Source organism: Lipotes vexillifer, unplaced genomic scaffold, assembly GCF_000442215.2.
Source record: "Lipotes vexillifer unplaced genomic scaffold, Lipotes_vexillifer_v1.1 scaffold367, whole genome shotgun sequence".
Lineage (NCBI taxonomy): Eukaryota > Metazoa > Chordata > Mammalia > Artiodactyla > Lipotidae > Lipotes > Lipotes vexillifer.
This window is the reverse complement of record NW_006795832.1, coordinates 1726522-1751288: the sequence shown is the minus strand read 5'-3', so window position 1 is coordinate 1751288 and position 24767 is coordinate 1726522. Positions and strand designations below refer to the sequence as shown.

The 24767-nt window shown below is 39.5% G+C and overlaps 1 protein-coding gene across 1 annotated transcript in view; it reads right to left on the bottom strand.

Annotated features, from left to right (window-relative positions):
• Positions 1-24767, bottom strand: part of COL4A3 (collagen type IV alpha 3 chain) — a 135831-nt gene that overhangs the window by 72143 nt on the left and 38921 nt on the right. The window contains exon 2 of the mRNA XM_007467913.1: positions 1513-1569. Within this exon, the coding sequence (XP_007467975.1) occupies positions 1513-1569 (57 nt within the window). The remainder of the gene's footprint in view (positions 1-1512; positions 1570-24767) is intronic.

The window sequence follows — 24767 nt, the reverse complement described above, 5'->3', positions numbered from 1 at the left end:
AAAAAAAAAAAAAAAAAAAAAAAAAAAAAAAAAAAAAAAAAAAAAAAAAAAAAAAAAAAAAAAAAAAAAAAAAAAAAAAAAAAAAAAAAAAGAAGTGAGGGGAAAGCCCAGTTAGAAAGATGGAGGTGGTGGAGTGTGTTTTCTGGGGGATGGAGAGACAGTGAAAATCAGGCACAAGAATGTCTTCAGAGTGTGCATAATTGCTATGTAGCTTGAAAGAACAACACACAGGCTATGAGTTTTAGTCCTTTCTTGATTACACAGGGATTAGGAATTCAGTCTGCTGTTTGTGGGGGAGATGCAGGAGAGATATCGAGTGGCAAAACGAAAAGTGTGAGCTAAATAGTTAAGAGACGATATTACGGTAAAGCCCTCAGGGATGAGTGAGTAATTTAGTTAATTTAGGCCCAATGAGGGACATGTTTCTGCCACAAATAATCTTCCCATGGACACAGATCCTACGGTTACTCTTTAATAGTAAAGGCCACAGGTTGATTCAGTCAATCTAGTTACACAATTAGCAACTTTGATTTTTAAAACAGAGTGATCAAGTCAGCGATTTCACACTGTGTGTGAAATCCAATAAAAAGAGAAATAAAAGAATTTGCTAGAACCCTCTTAATACTCCGTTACCTTCACACACCTTGAACAGCATCTCACCCAGAGTAGGGATTCCATAAATGCTTCTTGAATGCGAGAATGAATCATAGCTTTCCAACATGGATCTGAATATACTACTTTCATAGCTTCAGGAAATACCCTAAATCAAACTACACATGAATTATAGAATACTTTAAAATAAATATGGTAATTTTTATTATTTTGTCTGAAGAGCTTAAAATATGTTCTTTTTAAAAATATTTTTAAGCAGTCATCTTTCAATATTGTTAAGCAATTCATTAGCATATCTGAGAAAAGGGTTTTGTAAACAAAGGAAAAACTTTAGTTCTGCCTGTCTTAATTATCACAAATTGAAAGTTAATGGAGCGAATTAATGAGATTTCACGGCACTCATTTTTCACTCCAATTCTACAATGGAGATGCTTTCCTTCGCCGAATTTTTGCCTCAGCTAGAGTGCTGCTGCAAGATTCTTTCACCAGGGGGCGCCCTCACACCAATGCTGCAGGACAAAATCTGCAGGTTTCAATGTTTCTGTCAAAAGTGAGGCAATCAAGTTGTTTTCAGTTGTTCTCTCGCGTTTAGCAACAATGTAAATAGGGTATACACATGGAGGCATTCTTATAAACTTTGTTGTTCTTTAACTTACTATCTTTTCTTTACAGATCAAGAGAGTTACAGTAACTGCTGGTATTTATACAAGTTATCTGAAGTTTCCCTCCAAGGCCTTTTTCTACCACCCCAGGTTCATGTTTATATACAGCTACTTTAAAATTGAACTTGGGGAATGGAATATCATACTGCTGATCTTTTTTGCTACGAATGAAAGAAGAGTGTGAATCCTTTAATGAGCTCTCTGGAGAAAAGAAGCAGAATGAAGGTTTTGTGTTTACCTTCTCCCCTTTGGCCCCATCACAGAAGCACTGGCCTTTGTCTTTACAGACACAGCCCTAGGAAGAGAGAAAGAGAAAGGATTTTGTTTAAAAATGGCTTAATAGAGACCAACTGACAGAACAAAAGCAAACATATTTTTCTGTTCTTTGAGCATCAAACACTATTTAGCAGGAGCCCTGTGATACTGTAGCAATTTATCAATAGAAATAGAGTAGAAAAGTGAGATGTATATAGAACTGTCGAGAGTACATCATTTTTATTGTATTTAGGAATTTCAAGTAATTTATTTATGCAAAAAACCAAGTCAACTCTCCTTTTTTTCAGAACAATATATAGTTGAACCAAAGACCTACTGTATAGCACAGGGAACTATATTCAATATCTTGAAATAACCTAAAATGGAAAAGAATCTGAAAAAGAAAACATATATATGACTGAATCACTTTGCCATACACCTGAAACTAACACAACATTGTAAATGAAATATACTTCAATTAAACAATGGTTAAATAAATAAAATTTAAAAAATACATGTATATATAGTTGAACCATATGAAATTTCCATTGTTGTAGGTAGAAAGTGGTCTAATGTTTGCAAATTTCTTAGGTTCAGCAAAATGAACATATATGTATTTGTGTACATTAATTGGTGATATCTTTTATAGGTAATTCTAAGGTTTTCTTTTCCTGAAATAATGTTCAATACTGAGAAAAGATTATCAGTACCCGTCATGTATTTTAAAGAACAAACTAATTCACTGAAGCTAATATCAAAATGCTTTTTCTTATTAAAAAACAAAACGAAAAATTTAGCTGTGAACTTGGGAACTCTTACCCGTCTAACTAGTCACTTTGACACACTTACAGGCCCAGCTTTCACATCTCTGCACACGCCAACTCTAATGAAGGTCAATTTTTAAATTCCTCTCTGCCAGCAGAGGAACAAAGAGAAATAGATTCAAACAGTGGATTTAAAAAAAATTTTTGACACACCTTCTATAGTTATATATTTATCTTTTTTGGGGTGGTGTTAATATTGACTGGAAATCAGTTTATTTTCCCCAGGAAAAAATATTAATTGACAGCAGAGGCAGGGCAAGGCTAGGAGGTGTGCTGGCTGGTAGGAAAAAGAAAAAGAAATTGCCTCAGATATTCCCAAAGTGGGGACCCTGTTTGTGCAATCAAAATAAGAATACACAAACATCTTTAATTGAATATATTTTCTGAGCCGAGGGCAGTAGGTTATGCTGTTATTCAAGAAAGGGGAGTCCATAGTAATTTTCATACACTCATCATTGATCCTCACCACATTTACACGCATCTCAATTTATATGAATGGAAAGTAATTAACTGAAAAGGAAAGTCTATATTTTTCCCAAGGGCTGGTGGCTATTTGGTTTTTTTTAGAAGACTAAATTTTTCCGCTTTTCCTCCCAGATGCTTGGGGTTATTAAGTCATACCTAGCTTAATTATTTTAATCTTATCTTTCTAGGTTTTTAAACTTTAGTGTTCATTTCAGTCACATGTTTAAGTATACAAAGTATATACTAAATCTAGTATACTAATTTAGTGTACTAGTATGCTAATATCTACTAAAGCAGTAGTTCTCAAAGTGTGGATTTCCAGACCAGCAGCATCAGCATTATCTGGAAACTTATCAGAAATGCAAATTCTCGGCCCTACCCTAGATGCACTGAATCAATAATCCTGGTGTTGGTCTCAGTAATCAAAATAGGCCCCCTGGGTGACTCTGATACTACCAATCTAAACCAACAGCTAAAATTCCAGTCTGTAGGGTAGAGCTAATTCTCTGAAGATTTCTGAACACTATGCCATTTGAGACACTCACTTGCACATTGGCTTTTTGTTTATGATGCCACTTTTTCTCTCATTCCAGGAAAGTAGCCAGGCTTGTATGCCCCTCACTTTAGGGATGCTTTTGTCACTGGGCTGAAAGTAAAAGCTGCCTGAAGACAAGATTTCTCCTGGCTTCTTTTTCTGGAGTGTAGGGACCTGTTCACCGTTGGCCCCAAGAGTGGAAGGGCCAGCGAGATGCTTCCACACGGTGTCTGGAAGAGGCAGCAGGGCCTCGGGAAGGAAAGTCCAAGTCCTACACCCAAGGGGACCAGATACTGGGGCAAGGAAGTTCAACCTGGGCAAGGAGCTGGGGCTCAAGTTTCCACAGCAGTGTGGCCACTGTTTTACATGGTCAGAGACCATGAGCATCTCTGATTCTTCTGCCTCCCAGACACCACACAACACCTGGATTCCAAGCAACTCTGGACCACAGGTAAGAGGAGGCAACTGGGCAGTCCTCTAACTCCAAAGAAGATGCATGCAGGTCATCTTAATTTTATTTCTTAGAGTAAGTCGTAGTCACTCTATACTACTGGGAACCTTTCAACCTTAGCTTGAACAAATAAATGTTTGCTGAACTCCTCCAAACTAGGTCAGGTTCCCTTCTTATAGGCTCCCCTGGGCCACTTGCAGTTCTATGTTTAATGTATATTTTCCTTGATGACCCTAAGCCCCAGGAGAGAAGGAATTGTCCAGTCTTGTTCACAATGGCAACTGGGGCATATAATATGTCCTGAACAAATGCTTGTGGATTGACTGAATGGATAAGTGAGTGGATGGAGTGTTGATAATTTGTTTACATCCAGTTTGGTCCTGGAATTTCAATGCGTGTGATGTCTATGGCTGTTGTTGGGCTGCCATGACTAAGATATTTCCTATATAAATGTATATAGATTCTATATGTATGAATTCTGAACAACTGTGATTGAAGTGGAAGAGAATGAAACTAGAAGCTTTGGCTATTTTAACACATGTTAAAATTAACACAAGGCTAATTAGTTGTTACTTGCTTGGATATAAACTTTTTTCTGGAAAAAATTTAAATCTTCAAAAGATTGAAAAACAGTACAATGAACACCTATGTATCTTCTCATCTAGGTTTCCCAACTGTTAAGATGCTTTCCCAGCCTTTACAGCTCTTACTTTCTCTCTCTCTCTCTCCACACACACACACACACACACACACACACACACTCCTTCTTGCCACACCGTTCAAAAGTAGACTGTAGACACCATGACACTTTACACCTAATACTTCTGCATGCATCTCCCCAAAACAAGAGTATATTCTTATCCAATTACAACATTATTTCCAAACCTAAGGAAGCAACATTGATAAAATAACTTAGAGTTACTAGTTTTTAAACAAGATCTTCAGCCTTACAAGGCCCTTGATGACCATTAGAAAATGAAAAGCTATTTAATTTTTATCAAATCTTTTTTTTACTTTATATTTATTTATTTATTTATTTTATTTTATTTTTTTGGCTGTGTCGGGTCTTAGTTGCAGCACGCAGGATCTTTCATTGCGGGGCGCTGGCTTCTCTCTCGCTGAGGCGTGCGAGCTCAATAGTTGTGGCGTGCAGGCTTAGTTGCTCTGTGGCATATGGGATCTTAGGTCCCCTGACCAGGGATCGTACTCACGTCCCCTGCATTGGAAGGCGGATTCTTTACCACTGGACCACCAGGGAAGTCCCACAAATCTTTTATTTCATACCAGAGATTTGGTCTTAATCAATGATTTCACATTATAATCAATACATGAGGTCTGATCTTAACAAGTGACTGTCACAGATCCAAGAAGCTTTAGAGTCAACACGGCTGCACCCAGAGGTCAGGCGTGGGACTCTGCGTGTCAGCCCTTGCTCTTCTGAATTCCCTCTTGCCTGGGGACTGGTCGCCCATCAACACCGACAGCAACTTTGATCCTTGTTCTTTGTCATCAAAACCATGGCACCTGATTTTTTACATTATTGCCCTTGAGTTTGCTTGAATCTTCAGGGGTGACATATTTAGCTTTTGTTTGTTTTTGGTTTCATTGTTTTCACACAAGGGTGGAAGCCTTATTTAATGGTTTGTAGCCAGCTGGTCAGTTAGTTGAAAAAGTTAGTGAAAGTGAGGAATCAAAAACAAACTAACAAAAGAAATGTGAACATGTTAAGCATTTTATTTTAACTTAAAACATATAAATGCACAACAATTCTTCAATGTTGTGAAATAAGGCCCAGGTCTTTTCTTTGGGAATGGGTCTGCTATTGAGAGGTGTAGGGCATCTCTTGCTAAGTCACATGCATAATGCGTGTTTGAGTTTCTTTGAAACAGGCCAATTGCTTAAAGATGCTGGTGGAGCAATCTGAGTATAGAGTCCTTCTAGATACGAATCCACGTTTCCCTCTGACTTTTTTTTTTTTAATAAATTTATTTATTTATTTTTGCCTGTGTTGGGTCGTCCTTGCTGCGCACAGGCTTTTTCTAGTTGTGGCAAGCAGGGGCTACTCTTTGTTGGGGTGCGGAGGCTTCTCTTTTTGCGGAGCACGGGGTCTAGGTGCGCAGGCTTCAGTAGTTGTGGCACACTGGCTTAGTTGCTCTGTGGCATGTGGGATCTTCCCGGACCAGGGCTCAAACCTGTGTCCCCTGCATTGGCAGGTGGATTCTTAACCACTGTGCCACCAGGGAAGTCCCTCCCTCTAACTTTTTAAATGTTTTCTCAGACACACTTAATTGAATAGCAGTTTTCTATCAATTTTATCTTTTCAAATCTTCCAGAAACATGTCTTTAAGAATTTTCTTATTTATTAATTTACTTTTTAAATATAGCAGTGTGTACCTGTCAATCCCAAACTTCCAATCTGTCCCTCCCCACACCCATCCCCCCTGGTAACCATAAGTTCGAGAGAAACATGTCTTCTTTATGCATGTGTATTTAAACAATTTGTTATTTAATATTTAATCAGATGACCTTGTTATAATAATAAGTACAACTGGCAGAAGCAGCTAACTCTTGGCAATCATAAAGCTCCACCGTGGAGTGGGCATATATGTCAGTGTGCTAGGGAAGCCTATGGGTGTCAAGGGGGCAGCAGACAGTGGGCATCAACTGGTCTGTTGTATAGAAGGTATGGAGAGTTCTGGTCAGTTGCTGAAAGTTAAAAGGAGAGTCATTGAGAGAGAGTCTACTGTATTATCTACTCATTTGCAGTGTCATCCACGGTGTAGATGTTCAGCCCTGTTGGCAAGACTCCAAATCCAGGTCTAGGGCTGTGTTTCTGTGCCCAGGTGAGCAGAATTACTCCAAAATATTTCCAACTTTAATTTGCAGTGAAACTGGCAAGGCATCGCCTGCTTACATATCTGCACAATGGAACTGACTAGGATTTCAGAGGATGTGACAATTTTGCTGACATGTGGGTGCTCCACCTGATTGAATAAACTCATAATTATGGTCTGGGCAGCTCTCTGGCAGATGTTCAGCTGCTTCTCTAGAAGCAAGTGCTGCAGAGAGTTGAGCAGAGGGCCATGTGAAATAAACCACTTCGCTTTTTTTGGATATGATGACAGCAGCCCCAAGAGCAGCCCCTTGAGCAGACTCAAGAGATCCATTTCTCTTAATTGTGCTGCTTTTCTTGAAATAAATTTTTAACTTTGCAAATGTGTTTTAATAATTCAATAATTCAGATAGGTTATTTGACTAGAAGATAATAGTGGACATATCTTCATTTTTGTTGAGTTTGATCCACTTTTTTGGACTCCCTTTTAAAACACCATGATTATATTAATGGAATATAACCCATTAATTACTACTCAAATGCTAAATCACTTGAAAACCAGTACGGCCAAATGCTATGAACTCTTAAGAAAGCATAACGATGGATATTTCTCAAGCAACATTTTAATGATTTTTCCTCTTCCAACAATAAAGTACCTCTTAGTTTCCATGTAACTTAATGAAGTGAGAAATCATTTGTCATGAGCAGAAAGCTCTTAATAATGATTTTATGGCTTTTCTCCCCCTGCTAACCATTAACACATCAGGAAGTGATCCAAGATTACATGACGTCTTAGCACCACTGCATATTAAACAGTTGAACTTGTGAGACCCATTCATTTAATAATCACATTCATTTTTTTATGACCTCACTTAGGATGCAAAATAAACTTTGGTTGTAGAGAATCTTAAAAGCCTATGAAGTCCAGAAATTACACGCCTTCTGCCAGATCTGTATGGGATCTATTTCCAGATTTGCCAGTTACTATCTGGAGCTTTGGACAAATTACTTAATCCTTCCAAGTTACCTCACCTGTAAAGGAAGCAATTGGGCTGGCCAAAAAGTTCGTTCGAGTTTTCCCATAACATCTTACGGAAAAACCTGAATGAACTTTTTGGCCAACCCAGTATAATCTCTATAGGTCAATAGGGTGCCAGCAGAGTGTCCTGCATTCAGTAGCAGACTCAGTCACTGGGGGCGGCCACTCTCTCCTTTTTGGCTGCACAATCCTGTGCCAAAGCACATACATGCTAATTTCTGATATTTTTTTTTCCAAACTAGCCACTGCCTTCCCAGACATTTCCTCCTGAAGTCGTTTGTCCACTGCCAAATAACGGGTCCTGCGCAATTGTCAGAGAGACTAAAAAGTATTTTTGTTAAACTGCAAATGGATTAAGTAGTATTTGTTAATAGTCCTCTTAGAGTTTACTGACTATATTAGCTGATTAACCAATTATGATTTGTACCTGGGCACAGAAACAATTTGTTTTATTTGTTCAATAAAATAAATATTGGGGTTTGAAACATCAATTGTATTTGATGCTTAAAAATGAAAGGTGGCACATCAAATATATTACAAAAGCAGAAAGTACTTCTGGGAATGCTAATCAATCAGCTCTCACACTTTTCTCTCTGTTTCAACTCCCATCATGACCACGTATTGCCCGTGTATCACCTGCACACTGCCTTCTGTTCGGGGGCAGTGTGGCAGAAAGCTAAAGGGCACTGGCTCCAGGGCAGATTTCCTGGGTCTAAATGCCAGCTCTGCCAAGCCACCTGTGATCTCTCGTGCCTCAGTTTCCACATCTGTAAAATGGGGTCAAATAGGTTAACACTGGTAAAGCACTTAGAAGGGTACATAGGATGCCTACTGAGGGCTGTGAAGGAAGCCAGAATGTGTCACCCCAAAATTTACCTCTCTGATATACAAATATTATTTTGAATTGAAGGTAATTAAGAAACACTAAATGCAGAAAAAGCTCCCCCCTTTTGTGCCTAAATTCAGAAAATAAATTCTCCTTTTAATAAAGACAGAATCTTAGCCCAGAGATAGCACTAGAGGAATCTGCATATAAACCTCATTAAACTAGCCCTTATCTCCTAGTTACTCCTTCACCATTTACTACCTCTAGCCCAAACCTCTTTATCAATTCTTCACAAGTTTACTGTTTCTTTGTCTGAAAGGTCTGAATGCTTCCTCCTCCGGTCACTTCCTTGGACCTTCATTCTCTTGCAAAGGCTCCCATGCACATGTAAAAATTTTTTTAAAAATGTGTATGCTTTTCTCCTGTTAATCTGTTTTTGTCGGTTTAATTTTCAGACCCAGCTAGGAACCCTAAGAGGGTCTAGGAGAACTTTTTCCTCCCCTACAGCTGTTACAGAGGGCTATCCATAAGGTGGGCTATTACTAATATATTAACTTAATATTGCTACTTAGATGCCCACGAGCTGAGGGCTTATTACATTTACTAGTCTGTAAGTAGGAAGTGGGTCTCACAATCTTTACATCCCTTCAGCACTGGCAGGCAGTAAAAAAAATTATCTAATTTTTACTCTTAAAGCTAATAAAGGATCTAATTATGCACATACATTTTAAAAATTGTTCATGAATAAGCCAGGAAACAATTTCCAAATGAGCTTGGATGTTTCCGCTTTCTACTCTCAAAGCATCGCAGGCCCAGTTTCTGTGCATCCCTGTGCAACAGACGTGGCCTTCCCAGCCCTCCCTCCGGGCTCCCCTCCCCCCCACGCAGCCCAGCCTGGTTTAGCAGAAGGGGAAGTTGGCAGCGTTCAAAGCTGGTTAACACTCTACTGAGCAGCTCTGTTGATTTTGCATTATGATTATTGACCCCCCTGCCCAGCCAATAGCCTGAGGCCAAAGTTTCTGTGTGTGAAAAGAAGAGCTGACAGACTGCGGGCCGGCGGTGCCAGACAGACTCCAGTGCTGTTCTTTGCAGGGTCCCTACATCCGCGTCTGCCTTAAGCAACCAACTGTGAGCCTTGGCAGCCTGCCCTCCAGTGACCGAGGCTGACATCCATGTGCTGCTTTCTGCGGTGTCCCCTTCTTCCCCGCCCAGGAGCCACTGTCCCTGCACTTGTGTATCACAGGGATCTCACTGCAACTGCCACTTCCTATCTTTCTGTCCAGAGAGACAACACTAGTCTAGGCTTCTAAACCAGCCACCCGTTTTTGATTTTCTGGACGACAGCAAATGTACAGATTACTGGCTCTGACTAAGAAGGTGGCAATCAGACGTCTCTTGGTCCACTGGGGAATAAACTCACATAAAGCAGTGAGTGGCCTTTATACCTATAATCATTAACTCCCAGGTTTTTATTTTTTTATTTTTCTTGCCCTAAAATGTTTTGAGTTCAGTAAGACTATGAGGCCGTTGCCATTCATGTAAGATTAATAGACTCTCCAGTATCCTATGTAAAGGATGCTGTGGAGAAAATGAACTTCGATCAGGACTCTAATGATACCAGGAGGCAGCATTTTTGGGAGCACACTTCAGGGCGCACTGCCTAGTGCATGATCTGATTGACGTTTGATAACAGTTCTGTGAAGTAGATGCTATTATTAGTCCCTTCTTCCAGATAAGACAACTGGGAGATTAAGAGACTACAGGTGGTAAGGAACAGAGCTGGGGAATCTGAACCCAGAGGGGTTGACCCATGCCATATTCTCAACCCTATGCCCTGTGCCATCATTGACCGGCTCTGTGGGCCACCGAGACATTGGGGGAGAGAGAATGCACATCTCCTGCCCTCATCTCATCACTGCGCTGCAAAGATGTAATAAAATCCCAGCAATAAGCATAGCATGGTTGTTCATGAAATCAGCTGGGTTGGCTAGTGCAGTCCACAGGTCAAATCCAGTCTGCCCTCTTTTTCTGTATAGCCTGTGAGCTAAGAATGGTTTTCATATTTTCAAATAATTGAAAAAAAATCAAAAGAAAAATAATAGTTTGTATCATGAAAATTATGTGCACGTCAAATTTTGGTGTCTGTAAATAAAGTTTGGTGTTTCATCACTAAAATATTTGTGGGTATTTGTTTTCTGTCTGTTATGTAGGTATCTACATAATATCCTTGATTTTGCCTCTTGACCCTTTATGGAAAAAGCTTGTTAACCCCTCGTGTAAATTATCTTGATTATATGTTTTGTGGCAGTACAAAAGTTACATAAAAACATTAAAAGAGAAACTAAGGAATTTATCATTTCTGAGCTCTGGTGAGAGATGATTTTTCTGCCTCCAAATGTCAGACAGGAATTTCTCTCTTTTCCTCCCATCCCTCCCTTATTTGCTTTTCCCCCCATCACACTTAAGCCCAGGATAATGCAATTTTGGGACTGGAAGAACCCTGAAGATCATCTAATCCAAAAGTTCCTAGTGCTTTGGAATTTACAGAGATGTAAAATAAAATACATATTTTTTAATGGACACAAACCTAGGACTGTCCTATTTATTATTTGCTCTGTAAGGGCAATGGCCACCTACAAACACAAACAAACAAATCTACCCTCTCACTCATCAATCTGTCATCTACCACTGTCGTCATTCTGTAAAAATAAATGAATTAATTAAAAACCTACGAAGGAAGCAAGGAAATGCTCACAGAGTACAAGATGCTCTTTTAAAATGAAAACAAATAACTTTTTCTTCATAAAAAATCTCTACACTGTTCTCATTTTTTTCATTTGCCTTAGTCTGATGAAAGTCTACACAGATATGACCTTGTGAAGCGCTAAATTAGGCATGACTGCCCCCTCTCTCTGCCCCCATCCTCTCGGGCTGGCCACTATTTGCTTAGTGACATGGTTTTCTGTTTGAGAGGCGACAGCAAGTTAATCTCACACTGCATAAGGTACGCTAATGAATTAATTTTTAAAAATCTGACGCATCTTTCAAGAACCAATGCCTTTTAACACACACACAAACACACAAACCCCTGCCACAAATGCCACAAATGGTAGAAAGTTCCAACTTCAGACCCACAGATGGAGACACATTTTGGGGGATGGGGCCCCTTAGTTTGCATGTCTGGTTTGCCTGGGCATAGGACCAGGTCTTTCAGATAATATCTTTGATAATACTGTTTAAAAAAAATAAAATGTAGCTTATATACAAAACTCAGCTCTCCCATTTTAATTTGATAATCAGTGAATAAGCACTTAATAGGATTTTACCTGTTAACTGACAATTGAACCAGGCACTTCAGGGTTCTGGTTGATCTTTCCAGAATGTGCTGCTTCAGATGGGAGTAAATCTCCTGGGAGAAGCTGCCCTTTGCCCTTGTCCATGTGGAGAATGACCACATGCCTTTCACCACTTCCACAAGCTGTCCAATTGTCAATGGCAAATCTAAAGTGCATTTAAAAGTTTTATATTTTTCCATTTTGGTTCTGGGACGGTTGTTAAGAGTTCTTAGAAACCTGGTACTTAATCACAGAAATGTTAAGACATTTTAAGGAAAAATCCATTTTGTATCCGTGAACTTAAAAGTATGTAGGAAAGAAGCTCAGGGTCACCCATAAGACAAGGCCACTTTTCCAAATGGAAGCCTTCTTTGGATTCTCGGGAAGATTCTGATGTCACATTATCTGGAAATATGGACACTGCTTGAGTAGCAATACTATTGTGAAGAAAAGCAGGAGAAACGGGCTCCCTCAGATGAGAGTGGCTTAAATAACTTCGTATGCGTCCTCTCCTTTTGAACACCAGAATAAGATGAAGGATAAAGAATTTTAAAAGTATCAACTCACGAGACAAGTAAAATAGGTGAGAAGACAAAACAAGATTAAAAGTGTCAATTAATTTTTGGAAGATGGAGGTGAGTGGAATCTTCAAGTCAAGTGGGATGGTACATTTATGAATACATTGGCACACACTCTCTGTTCCAATAAAAGCTAAGATATAAAAATAGAAAATAAAACAGACAAACTCAAAAAACAAGATGCATGTTTCCGGTGAGCAAAATGCCATGGCAACATATAGCAGTGGGAGAGGCCGAAGCCTTAGGTGGCTGGACTGAGTCTGAAGCCCACTGTGGTACCCGGGAGACTGGCTCCTGTACAGAATAGGGAGCATGAACCAAGAAACACCATTTTAACACTATTTAGATTGGGGTCCTGGAGGACTCCCAAGAAAGGCAGCCCTAAAAAGCTTGGCACACACAGAGGAGAAAGAGAAAAGAAACAACAAAAGTTGGAACAGAGCTGTGGTAGCCAGCCTCCAAGATGGCCCCAGTAATACCTCGTCCTGGTGTCTATGCTCCTATGTGGTCCCCTCCCACACTGAACCAAGGTTGGTCTGTATAACCAAATAGAATAAGGCAGATGTGATGTTATGTCACTTCTGAGAATAAGCCATAAAAAGACATTGTGCCGTCTGCTCTCTCTCTTGGATTACTCGCCTTGGGAAGCCAGCTGCCTTGATAAATCAAGGAGCCTTAGGAAGAGGCCCATATATTGAGGAATGATCCTGTGAATGACCTATTTTCAAGCTTCTCTTCCAACTCTGTCAAGCCTTAGATGACTACTGCTCCAGTCTATAGCTTGACTGCAGCTCCATGGGAGACTCTGAGTCAGCACCAACCAGCTAAGCTGCTCCCAGATCCCTGACCCTCAGAAAACGCATGAGATAACCAGTGTTTGATGCCTTAAAGTGCAATATTGTAGGATGACTTGTTAGGCAGCAATAAATAATACAGGGGCCCAACTAAAATTGCAAGTTTGATGGAAATGATGAAGGAGAAATTCAGGAAATCTTCCTAGAAAATAGGACAAAAGGAAGAGAGGTGAATAAGAAAAAAGCTAAGGTTTGAACATCAATCCAGGACGCCCAGTGTCTGTCCAATAAGAGTTTCAGAAAGATAAAAGAGAGAAGATAGAAAGGAGGAAATTATTAAAAATATAATGACAAGAAACAATTTTCTCAAGTGAAAAAAATAAATTTTCAGATTGATAGGGCCTACGAAATGTCTTCGAGGCACATTACCATAACAATACAGAACACTGGGAACCAAGATCCTAAGAGTAAACAGGCAACAAGAAACAGTAGCATACAAAGATCTTGGAGTCGAAAAGGCATTGGATGTGTCAACAGCAAGATCACGCGGGACATATGGCTTGAGGCCTTCAGAATTCTGAGGGAAATTGATTTTCAACCCACACTGTATACTCGCCAAATGATACATAAGTTTGAGAAGACACAGACATTTTCAGATGTGTAATGAACAAAAATATTACCTTCCAGGCACACTTTCAGAGTAAACTACAGGAAGATATGCTCCACCAAAATAAGAGAATTAGGTCAGGAAAAGGGAAAGATATGGGATCCAGGAGAGAGACCTAACTCAGAATGACAGTCTCAGATGACGATGGGACACCTGACCCTGATTGGAACCAGAGAATTGGGGCCCCAAGGGGACACCAAGGAAACAAGACAATTGTCTGACGAGTGAGACAGTAGGAAATTTGAAGACTTCGGGTAAAACAAAAGTTTGTCCAAGAAAGTCTACAAACATGAAAAGCAGTGGCTCAGCAGTGGACAGAATTTCCCAAATCATGCACTACTGATTTAACCAAAAGTTACAATACAAGCATGTTGAGAAGATTTGAGGAAAAGGAGGGAGGTGGGTCATGGGAGAGTCCTCCCCTACCAAACTGCAAGTCGATAGATAATGTCAAAAGTGGCAAACTGAGAAGTAACTCTATAAGCCCGTTTTTCAGAAACATGGAGGTGAATAAATGGAAGAAATAGACACAAGAATTGAAAGTGGTTGCCTGTGTGGAGGGGAACTTCGGAGAGGGGCTTTGTTTTTGTTCTGTCTTTAATATTACAAGTATTTTATCATTATCACTATTAATTTTTACTATCTGCATACTTTACGCTGCTAAAAATTAATGGTAAAAAAATAAAGTTCACCCAGAACAATAAAAAAGAGAGTTCACCTCAAAAACAGAAAATTTCCTGTTCCTTTACATTTAAGGTTCTATAATTTATTGTATTCTCAAACAAAGAAGCATTCTAAGTTCATATTAAGTGATGTTTTCCTTCAATTTGGAAAACTACCAATTTAGTTCCGACTTCCCGGTAGAAAAAAAATACAGTCAGAATAAACACAGGAAAATTTTAAGAAAAATGATTCAGACACATGATTAAGAAACCTCAAGCTGACAATTCTCTGAGACAAAAATAAATCTGGAGGTTGCCCGAGAGCTCAGTTGCTGGTAGTGGAGACCTACGTTCTCCCTTGTTATAAATCACGGAATATTAAGACTGCAAGAGGCCTTAGGGTCATCCATCTCATACCGATTCTGAGGTTGGTCCAGATTTTATCTAGGGCCCGGAACTTCTAATTTTCCCTTGGCTAGAGGAGCTGACTGCCTTTTGGAGAGACTGCAAACTTCATGCACAGAGACGCTGCTGCACACAAGCTCTCCTGCCCACAAACCTGCAAGCTCACCGTAGAGAAGGAGAATTCTTTATGGCTGAATTGCGCTCGGGCACAATTCCTGGCTTAGCTTGGTCACCCCTATGAAAATGTCTTCTCCGTAACAGTGGATAGTAGATGCTGTCCAATTAACATTTTGATTAGGGTTGGATATAAGCCAATAAATCATGAATATAACTCTCTATAAAGCATAAGAAGAGAAACTGATACCCTGAACTTGCTTTTGAAGACATATAATATAAATCTTTTGGATGGTTTGTTGCATTTGTTATGATTAGCATCCTTATTTGATAGCACCAATTCAAATCTAATTGTGATTCAGAAAAATCTTTCTCTTTCGTTTCACGGTACTACAACTAAAATTTAGGATAACAGCTCTCAACTTTTAGTACCTATAAATTACCTGGAGCTCCAGGTAGGCATGCTTTTCCCAGGATCCCTTCCTCACAAGTAAGTCTGAGGGCCTAGCATCTGCATTTGAAACAAGCAGCCCAGAAGACTGGGTTCCCCAGACCACACTTTGAGAATCTGCTTAGCATATCAAGCATGAAGCAGGAACTAAGACTCATCTGGAAAACTATTATACTAACCTCTGTGCTATTTATGAAATAATGAAAACAGCATTTATTTTTAAAAATAGAAGATGGTTGGATTAATTACCAACCCTAAATAGATACCCCAAATTGCATTATATCACTTCCCCTATTAAAATTATTTGTTCCTGGGCTTCCCTGGTGACATAGTGGTTGAGAGTCTGCCTGCTAATGCAGGGGACATGGGTTCGAACCCTGGTCTGGGAGGATCCCACATGCCACGGAGCAACAAGGCCTGTGAGCCACAACTACTGAGCCTGCACGTCTGGAGCCTGTGCTCTGCAACAAGAGAGGCCGTGATAGTGAGAGGCTTGCGCAGCGCAATGAAGAGTGGCCCCCGCTCGCCGCAACCAGAGAAAGCCCTCGCGCAGAAACGAAGACCCAACACAGCCAAAATAAATAAATAAATAAAAAGCAAACTAAGATGTCCAGTGATGGTAATCTTTAAAAAAAAAAAAAAAAAAAAAAAAAATTATTTGTTCCTCAGCACGATACCCATCAGCAAGATGTATGAGGCTCTTTGTATTCTGTTCCCTCTATTTCCCCAGCCTCAGAGGCCACCGCTCACCCTCGCTCTCATTCCTATTCCTGTGCTTTTCCACATGGTCCTTCTTTGGCCTGAATGCGCACTTCTCACCACCCCTTACCTTGCTTGGCTAAGTTTTGCTCATTCGGGAGCAGTTCAAAGTTTACTTCTTTCTGGAAGACGACTTCCCTAAATCCTCTAGGTAGTTAGTGGCTCTCTCCTCTGTTTTGTGCATAACTGCTCTCATATTACATGTCTAATTGCATTGTAGGTATTTGTTTACATGTCTTCCTCTATCACCTGACAAGCCTTCTCATAGGAAGCCACACTTTACTCGTCTCTGTGTTTCTGGCAGTGGGGACAGTTCCCAGGGTAGGTCTCGGGGGGAAGGAGCCGTTCTCCCAGGGGAGAAATTGTCTCCTTAGCTGTGGCACAGGACATAAGGGGCCCCTTTGCTTATAAACGAGGCCCTCTAGACACACCAAAATGGTGGGAGTGGTCCATATGTATGGAAAGGTAAAAAGAGTAATGAAACAAACACCCCTTTGCCTACCACCCAGAGTAAGAAATACCACGCTATAAATACAGTTGGAGTCCCCTTTGCTGTCTCTGAATCCTCAGTTAAGTTTGCTCTATGAGACTGTCTTATTCTGGGGAAAATTGAACAAGTGGCTCTCTGTCCTGCTCTGATCCATGAATGGAACAAGAGAAGTGGAAATTGAGATGCTTGGGAGATTCAGTCTTTAGCAAAGCACAGGAAATCAGCAGAAGAAGCTACCAAGAAAATGCGGACCCCAGGGAATCTGCAGAAGCCTTGGGCAGAACTTGGACTTCGCATGGATTTGAGACGGCATTCAAAGAATTTCAAGTGGTTTTAAACCTCAAAGGATAGGGTACTCCTAGAAGGCTCTGGGGCTACAATCCCAAACAGTAGATGCTCAATATATGTTGACTGGATGAAAGACAGATTACAGGCTGCTAAATACATGAAGATGGTACATAAAATTGGTGGTAGGGGTAATTTATATAACTATATAAAATATATAACTCGAATTATAGTGATGAAGGAAGGTTAAAAATGAAACTGGGCAAATATCAAGAGTAATACAATGTTTCACAGCTCTGAAAACAGACCATGGAGAGATAAGCATGGGAATACAATGATGACAGCTAGAGTGAGACACCCTACAAAAGTAAGTAAGAAAGTGTAGGGCTTCCCTGGTGGCGCAGTGGTTGAGAATCTGCCTGCTAATGCAAGGGGACACGGGTTCGAGCCCTGGCCTGGGAGGATCCCACATGCTGCGGAGCAACTAGGCCCGTGAGCCACAACTACTGAGCCTGCGCGTCTGGAGCCTGTGCTCCGCAACAAGAGAGTCCGCGATACTGAGAGGCCAGCGCACTGTGATGAAGAGTGGCCCCCGCTCGCCATAACTAGAGAAAGCCCTACGCGCAGAAACGAAGACCCAACACAGCAAAAATAAATAAATTAATTAATGAACTCCTACCCCCAACATCTTAAAAAAAAAAAGGAAGTGTAAGCTATGTCTCTGGAAAAACAAACATGGATATTTTAGACATTTAAATGATTGACTGAATATCTCTTCTCATCCACATGACTAATGCCAAGTAAATAAAATCGTAGGAGCAGATAAATGAGAAAGCCACGGGAGAATTAACCAGAGTCCTTAGGATTAGCACTGGGGAAAAAAAAATCCATTAGCTGGCAGAGTGTAGTATTATAAATAGGAGAGGCACTAAGAGAAGAATAAACGCATGAGCTGGAAAGCACAGTAAGAGGAAAAGGCAAAGATGAGAGAAAAGCTGGGTCAGAGGACAGAGATTTCATTCTATGCTATTTCATTTTTGATTAGAAGAAGAGAAATTCTGCATAATGGTGATATCTGTTTTGCAGGAATACAGAAGGATATGATAAACGAATTTTTAAAGTTAATTCTGTATTTCAGAATAAGAAATACAAGTAGGCAAAAATAACATAATTTAGAATGCAAACAATTGAAATTTGGATCACTAAATTTCTAACTGTTAAGCATCAGATACGTTTTGGAGCTCTCTGAGATGATTCTATTTGCACACCAGGAATTCCTAATGTTTGCTTTGCTTTTCTCTTACTATTAAAAATATCTTTGTGTTGTTGCCGAAATAAAGTTTGCTTGTTCAGAGCAGGCATCTAGATAGCTTGCTTCACTGTTAGTTTTGGAATGAAGACTACAGAAAGAACAACAAAAGTGCATTTAAATTAGTTTTCTTAGGACAGAGATATAATCAGTATCACATCCTAATAAGAAAGGCAGTGTTTTTACATGACATCTTTTCAAATGTGTGATTGTATTTAGAGAACCCTAAAAGGGGTTTAGCTATTCTGGCAAATTCAAAATAATTATGTATATAATGTATATATATATATATATATATATATATACACACACACACAATTTATACACAACATGTATGTATATATATATATGCAGACAAGTAAAACGGTGCGGCTGTCTGTTAATAGGACTTTGGCCGTCAGGGTTCATGAGAGCTGCAGTGTCATGGGCTGTGCTATAGTCATTATACAATGTTGCTATTCAGTCACATTCAGGTTTTTCAAAAGTCATTTACTCTGGGAGTTTGAATGTGTATTTTTCTTTCTTTCTTTTTTTCTTTTTGCGGTATGCGGGCCTCTCCCGCCACGGAGCACAGGCTCTGGACGCGCAGGCCCAGCGGCCACGGCCCACGGACCCAGCCGCTCCGCGACACGCGGGATCCTCCCGGACTGGGGCATGAACCTGTGTCCCCCACATCGGCAGGTGGACTCTCAACCACTGCGCCACCAGGGAAGCCCTGAATGTGTATTTTAATGTATGAATGTGGCTATCACAGCAGCCCTGAGAGCATCTCCTGCCCTTCGGTAAGCACAGTCTTGTTTGCAGAAACACGTTGCCCAGCGGAGCAAGCAAAGCCAGTAATGTCCAAAATAATGTCTAACTCGAAGGCCTCCAAATATTTTTTTAAACATTTTTTTTGATGTGGATCATTTTTAAAGTTTTTATTGAATTTGTTACAATACTGTTTCTGTTTTGTTTTGGCCTTTTGGCCGCGAGGCATGTGGGATCTTAGCACCCTGACCAGGGATCAAACCCGCACCCCCAGAATTGGAAGGTTAAGTCCCAACCACTGGACCGCCAGGGAAGTCCCTAAGCCTCCAAATTTTAATACGTCATCTCTAAAGAAAAATACTGAGGTCCCATCGGAGACTGCACTGATCAAGTCTTTTTTACAAGCACACTTTTCTTTTCTTTTTTTTTTTTGCCGTGCGCGGGCCTCTCACTGTTGTGGCTTCTCCCGTTGCGGAGCACAGGCTCCGGGCACGCAGGCTCAGCGGCCATGGCTCACGGGCCCAGCCCCTCGGCGGCATGTGGGATCATTCCGGACCGGGGCACGAACCCGTGTACCCTGCATCGGCAGGCGGACTCTCAACCACTGCGCCACCAGGGAAGCCCCAAGCACACTTTTCTTGAACAATGATTCTGCTATTGAATTCAGTTGCTGAAACCACAAGTTTCATTTCTGAATCTTCGCATGGTAAATACACTGCTAGATGACATATTGATAATTTTTCACAATTTACAGCTTCCCCGGAAAAAGGGAGGAAAGCCCCAAGAATTCACCGTCATGTAGTAATGTAGTGTACAACAAGTATTATTTTTTTTCTGTCTGATATCAGCTTTTTCTACAGCCCAAATCTATAAACTGTGGTTCTTGGCACAAATACAACAGGGCTACAGCCAAGAAAACAATGTGGTTAAAATCAAGACACCCTGTTGCAAATGTTTAAAACTAGCAACTATGCCTTCACAACCTGCACCCAGGCTGCTTGGTGAGATGAGTACCATGCTTACGAATTGCTCCGTTACAAAAGAAGCAAAGTGGGTGAGGTAGCAAGTCACGTCACTAATCCACCTACGATGATTAAAGAAAGTCTCATTTTGACCCAGGGTTGTTGGGAAACATGAAATATTCTAAGTCTAATTTCTAGATAACTGGAGTTTATGCCTTGAAGTGCCCAAACTTTGATCATCTGTCATTGTATTACACACTCCTCTGCCTTTGTAAATAGATTTTAAGTGGCATAATCTTCCTTCTCTAAACACTATTGCTGTCACTGTCAACATTTTCATATCCTAATGGATTCTTGGCAAGTCACTGATAATTAAGAAATATTTGTTGATTGATGGTATTACATGTATAGAGAGGTTTGCATCTATATCATTTGACTACAACATAGTATATGGCTTCAGTTGTTAAATATCCTCTTTTTTTTGAGGAAGGATTTTTTTGTGTGGTTTTGGCATTCCACCTTTCCTTCTTTCTGCTGTTGGTTTGCTGCCTGTAGCTGTCTGTATTTCTTGCTGCATTTCTAATTGTTTCATATGTGTTATTAAGAAATCAGGTAACTAGAGTTTGGTAGAATTGCTTACAAATTCAGAATAAAAAGACTCTGGGTAAAGTCTGAAGGCCTCAGCTGTAAACAAAGTTCAGGAGATTTGCAGTCTTGTCCAGGTTTTTTATTATCTTCTAGATAATTGAAATTGCTAGGTAAGGGTGGTGTTTATATAACTAATAAGTAAAGGTTACATTTTTATTAAATAAAATGTATACAGTCATATTTTACATATCCTCTTATTTCTAAAAATGTTTGGTTGTGGTACAGTATACGTAACATAAAATTTACCATTTTAACCATTTTTAAGTGTCAGTTCAGTAGCGTTAAGTGCATTCACATAGAGCAATCAATCTTCAGAATTCTTTTTATCTTGCAAAATTGGAAAGCTATACCCATCAAACAACAGCTCCCTGTCCCCCCACCCCAGCCCCTGACAGCCATCATTTTTTCTGTCACTATGAAGTTGACAATTCTAGGGACCCTATATAAGTGGACGTACAAATGATTTGTCTTTTTGTGACTGACTTATTTCACTTAGCATAATGTCCTCAAGGTTCATCCATGTTGTAACATGTAAACACTCTCTTATTTGCTTTATCATAATTAAAATTTTAATAACAGAAGAGTAGTACAAACATCTGTCATTGAAAGCCAAGATCACAAAAAGCATACCTGCCTACATGAAGCTAGGAAAAACTGAGGGAGTATAAATCTGCCCATAAAAGACACAAGATTTCAAAGGGGGTTGGTTACATGCATTACAGCATATCAGTACAGTGGAGTATTATGGAGACACATAAAAAGACAAGGCAGATCCATATGTATTACCTCGGAGAGAAGATATGACATTAAGTGAAGAAAATAAATTGCTAAACAGCATGGTCATATTTCACGTTTTTGTATGAAACATATATGCATATGTGTAGAAATTCTGGAAGTATATACATGAAATGGTTAAAAATGATTATCACTGATGGTGGGATATGCCTTTCAAATATGCCTTTCATATTTGACTTTTTACTTTCTTTAATTGTTTTAAAACTTTTGCATGTACATTACTTCCTAATCTGGAAAAGAAACAATAATAACAATTTTCCTTTTTTTTCAAAAAAAAAAATGATTATGAGGGAATGGTAGGCTGTTGACTTACCCACAAATATAAAAAAAAAACTCATTGCTGAGAAATGTCTATGTTTTAGGTTCAGCTTATGTTAATTTTTCATTTCAGTCCTACGTTCTAAGACAACTAAACAACAACAACAAACCCAAAAATTCGAATACAAGTTTCATACATTCAAGAATGAGTCAGTCTGAAAACAAATATTTTCGCACATGCTTTTCATTTTTGTGGAGTGGGTAAATAGTGCCCTTGGGTAATGATGTGATAAGAGGTTATTAAAGCAGACGCCCAGACTGCAGAGCTCTATGGGTTTACAAGAAAGCTCTTCAGAATATGGGGTGCTACATAACGAGAAGGGAGCTAACAATGTCCATGACCATATTTCAAAGGGCTCGGCACTGATGCTCAAGTTCTCTACACACAGATGTTTGCCACATTTCCCACTTTATACAGCCAGTGCCTATAATTCGTAATGAATAGGCATTTGAAGAATGGAAAGCCAGTTGTATACCGGGAGCTAGCTTTAGGATTGTAATGTGTTTTACTGGCTCTGGCTTATGGAATAAAAACCGAAAAAAGACACAGTTCTGAACACACTCTATAGTCATCTGGCTTTAGAGAAAGAAACAGAGAAAAAAGGTTTGGATGCTAAGCTGTCATGAAAATGCAACTTCCTTTAAAATGTATGAGACAAACGGCATATGTCTAAACCAGAGAAGATGCGAATGACAAAATCCCCATCAAAGAAGCCTTCTCTGATAGAACATTGGAAATATTAATGGCATGTCTGATATGCTTTCCAAGTGTGCATATTTAAGGGATTATAATACCTAAGACATTGTGTTTTTCCAGGTTATCAAGAATTTTCACATCAATTACCATTCTTGATTTTGTGGTTTGGTACCTAAGAGTCCCCAAAGCATGCAGATTTCTCAATATGTGGAAAGTATAATGAACCAGAATCGAATTTACTCAAGTCATCTTCAGAACTGATTCTCAAATAATATAGAGTTAGTTTCTTTCCAGGAACATATTTTCATCTGTGGTTGCTTGTAAAATGCAACCAGACTCTTGTCCCATTGGGGCTCTACCTTTATTTTCATATGCCTCTTATCACCAAAAGACTGAAACAAGAATTTACATCTCATAGGTGTGGTTTTAGAGCAGGGGTAGAAATACAGCCTGCAGGACAAACCGGGTCTACCACCTGTTTTTGTATATGACCCTCGAGCTAAGAATCTAAAGATGTAAAAACATTATCAGCCTTTCCAGGAGATCAGTTGCTTAAAACATTTACTTTCTGACTCTCCAAAAAGAGTTTGTTGGTCCTGGTATAAAATAGAAAGGATTGGAACTAAACAGAGAGCAAGAAGACTTGAGTTATTTTTTAGACTGTGTGATTTTGGGCTGGCTAAGGACCTTCTCTGGGTTTCCATATTCCTATAACATATGGTCTCTTTTAATTTAATTCTAGTTTGTGTTTCCGACAACACTGTAGCTACTTAAGAAATTCTAACAAACCTAATTTGCACAGCACCCAGAGAATAGCACTGTGACCTCAATTTGCTTTGGAGGAAGCCAAGCTGGGTCACGATGAAAGGAAGTAATTATAGTGTTTACAAGTTTCTAAATGTCAAACCAAAAAGTTTGACGGAAACAGGTTGTTTATGAATGGCCAAGGATATACTGATTGAGTCAAGAACCATCTCTAGTGCAAGGGTCTTGAGTTTTACTTTAAACAAGTTTATAGTCTTCAAATAGACAACAGGGGCAATGCTGTGTCTTGACTCTGAAACCTCTCAATGACTTTCACCAGGATCCTACAAATCGTGGATGTTCACCCCACACTATGGCCTGACATTTGAGGCCTGGGAGTGAGAGCTGAGAATGTGCTTTTAGCGGTAAGACAGGAGCAATACGCACCAGGGATGACCAAGAACTACAGTAAGTGAGAAGCATCATTCTAAAATGTACATGGAAGTGTAATAAGCCCACAGTAGCCAAAACAGATCTGAATAAAAGGACCAGGGACTAAGGACTAATAAGAACCTGCTGTATAAAAAAATAAATAAAATTCTAAAAATCCGGAAAAAAAAAAAAGGACCAGGCAGGGAACATGCTGGTGTAGATTTCAAGACATATGATATAAAGCTATAGTAATGAAGCACTGTGTTGTTGGTATAGAGATGGACAACAGACCAATGGAACAACAAAGAACCTAGAATAGACCTGCAGATATGGAAACCTTGTATATGACAGAGCCGGCATTGTAGAACCCTGGGGAAAGGATGGTCTATTCAATCAATAGTGCTGAGTCAATTGGTCATCCATATAGAAAATAATGCAAAGTTTCTCCATCTCATGTCTTACAAAGGATCAATGCCAAATGCACTAAGGACTCAAAGGAACAAGACACAATTTTTAAATTTTAGAAGAAAATTTAAGAGTGTATCTTTATGACCTTAGTAGGGAAGGCTATCTTAAACAAGATGCAACAGCACAGATTATACATGAAAAAAATTGATATATTCTACCATATTCAAATGAAAATTTTCTCTTTCCTATAGATACCATAAAGAGAATGAAGAGATAAGTCATAAGCTGTAATATGATACGTGCAACACACAAAACGAACAGAGAATTAGTACCCTGAGAATCAAAAAGGAAAAGACAAAAGAATAAATGACAGATATGACCAGTCACTTCACAGAAGAGGGAACATAAACAGTCCATAAACATGCACAAACATGTCCAACACCATTATTAATCAGAAAGAATTATTAATCCAAATTCAGGTATGACTTCACATGAATCATTTTGGCAAAATTAAAAGTGGGTCCCAGACCATCGAAAATTAAGTCTGACAGCATCAAATGTTGGTGAAGATGAAGAGAAACCCAAACTCTCATAACCTGCTGGAGAGAACATAAACTGTTTTCCAATGTGAACGTTGGAAATGTTAGCATTTCCTAATCAAG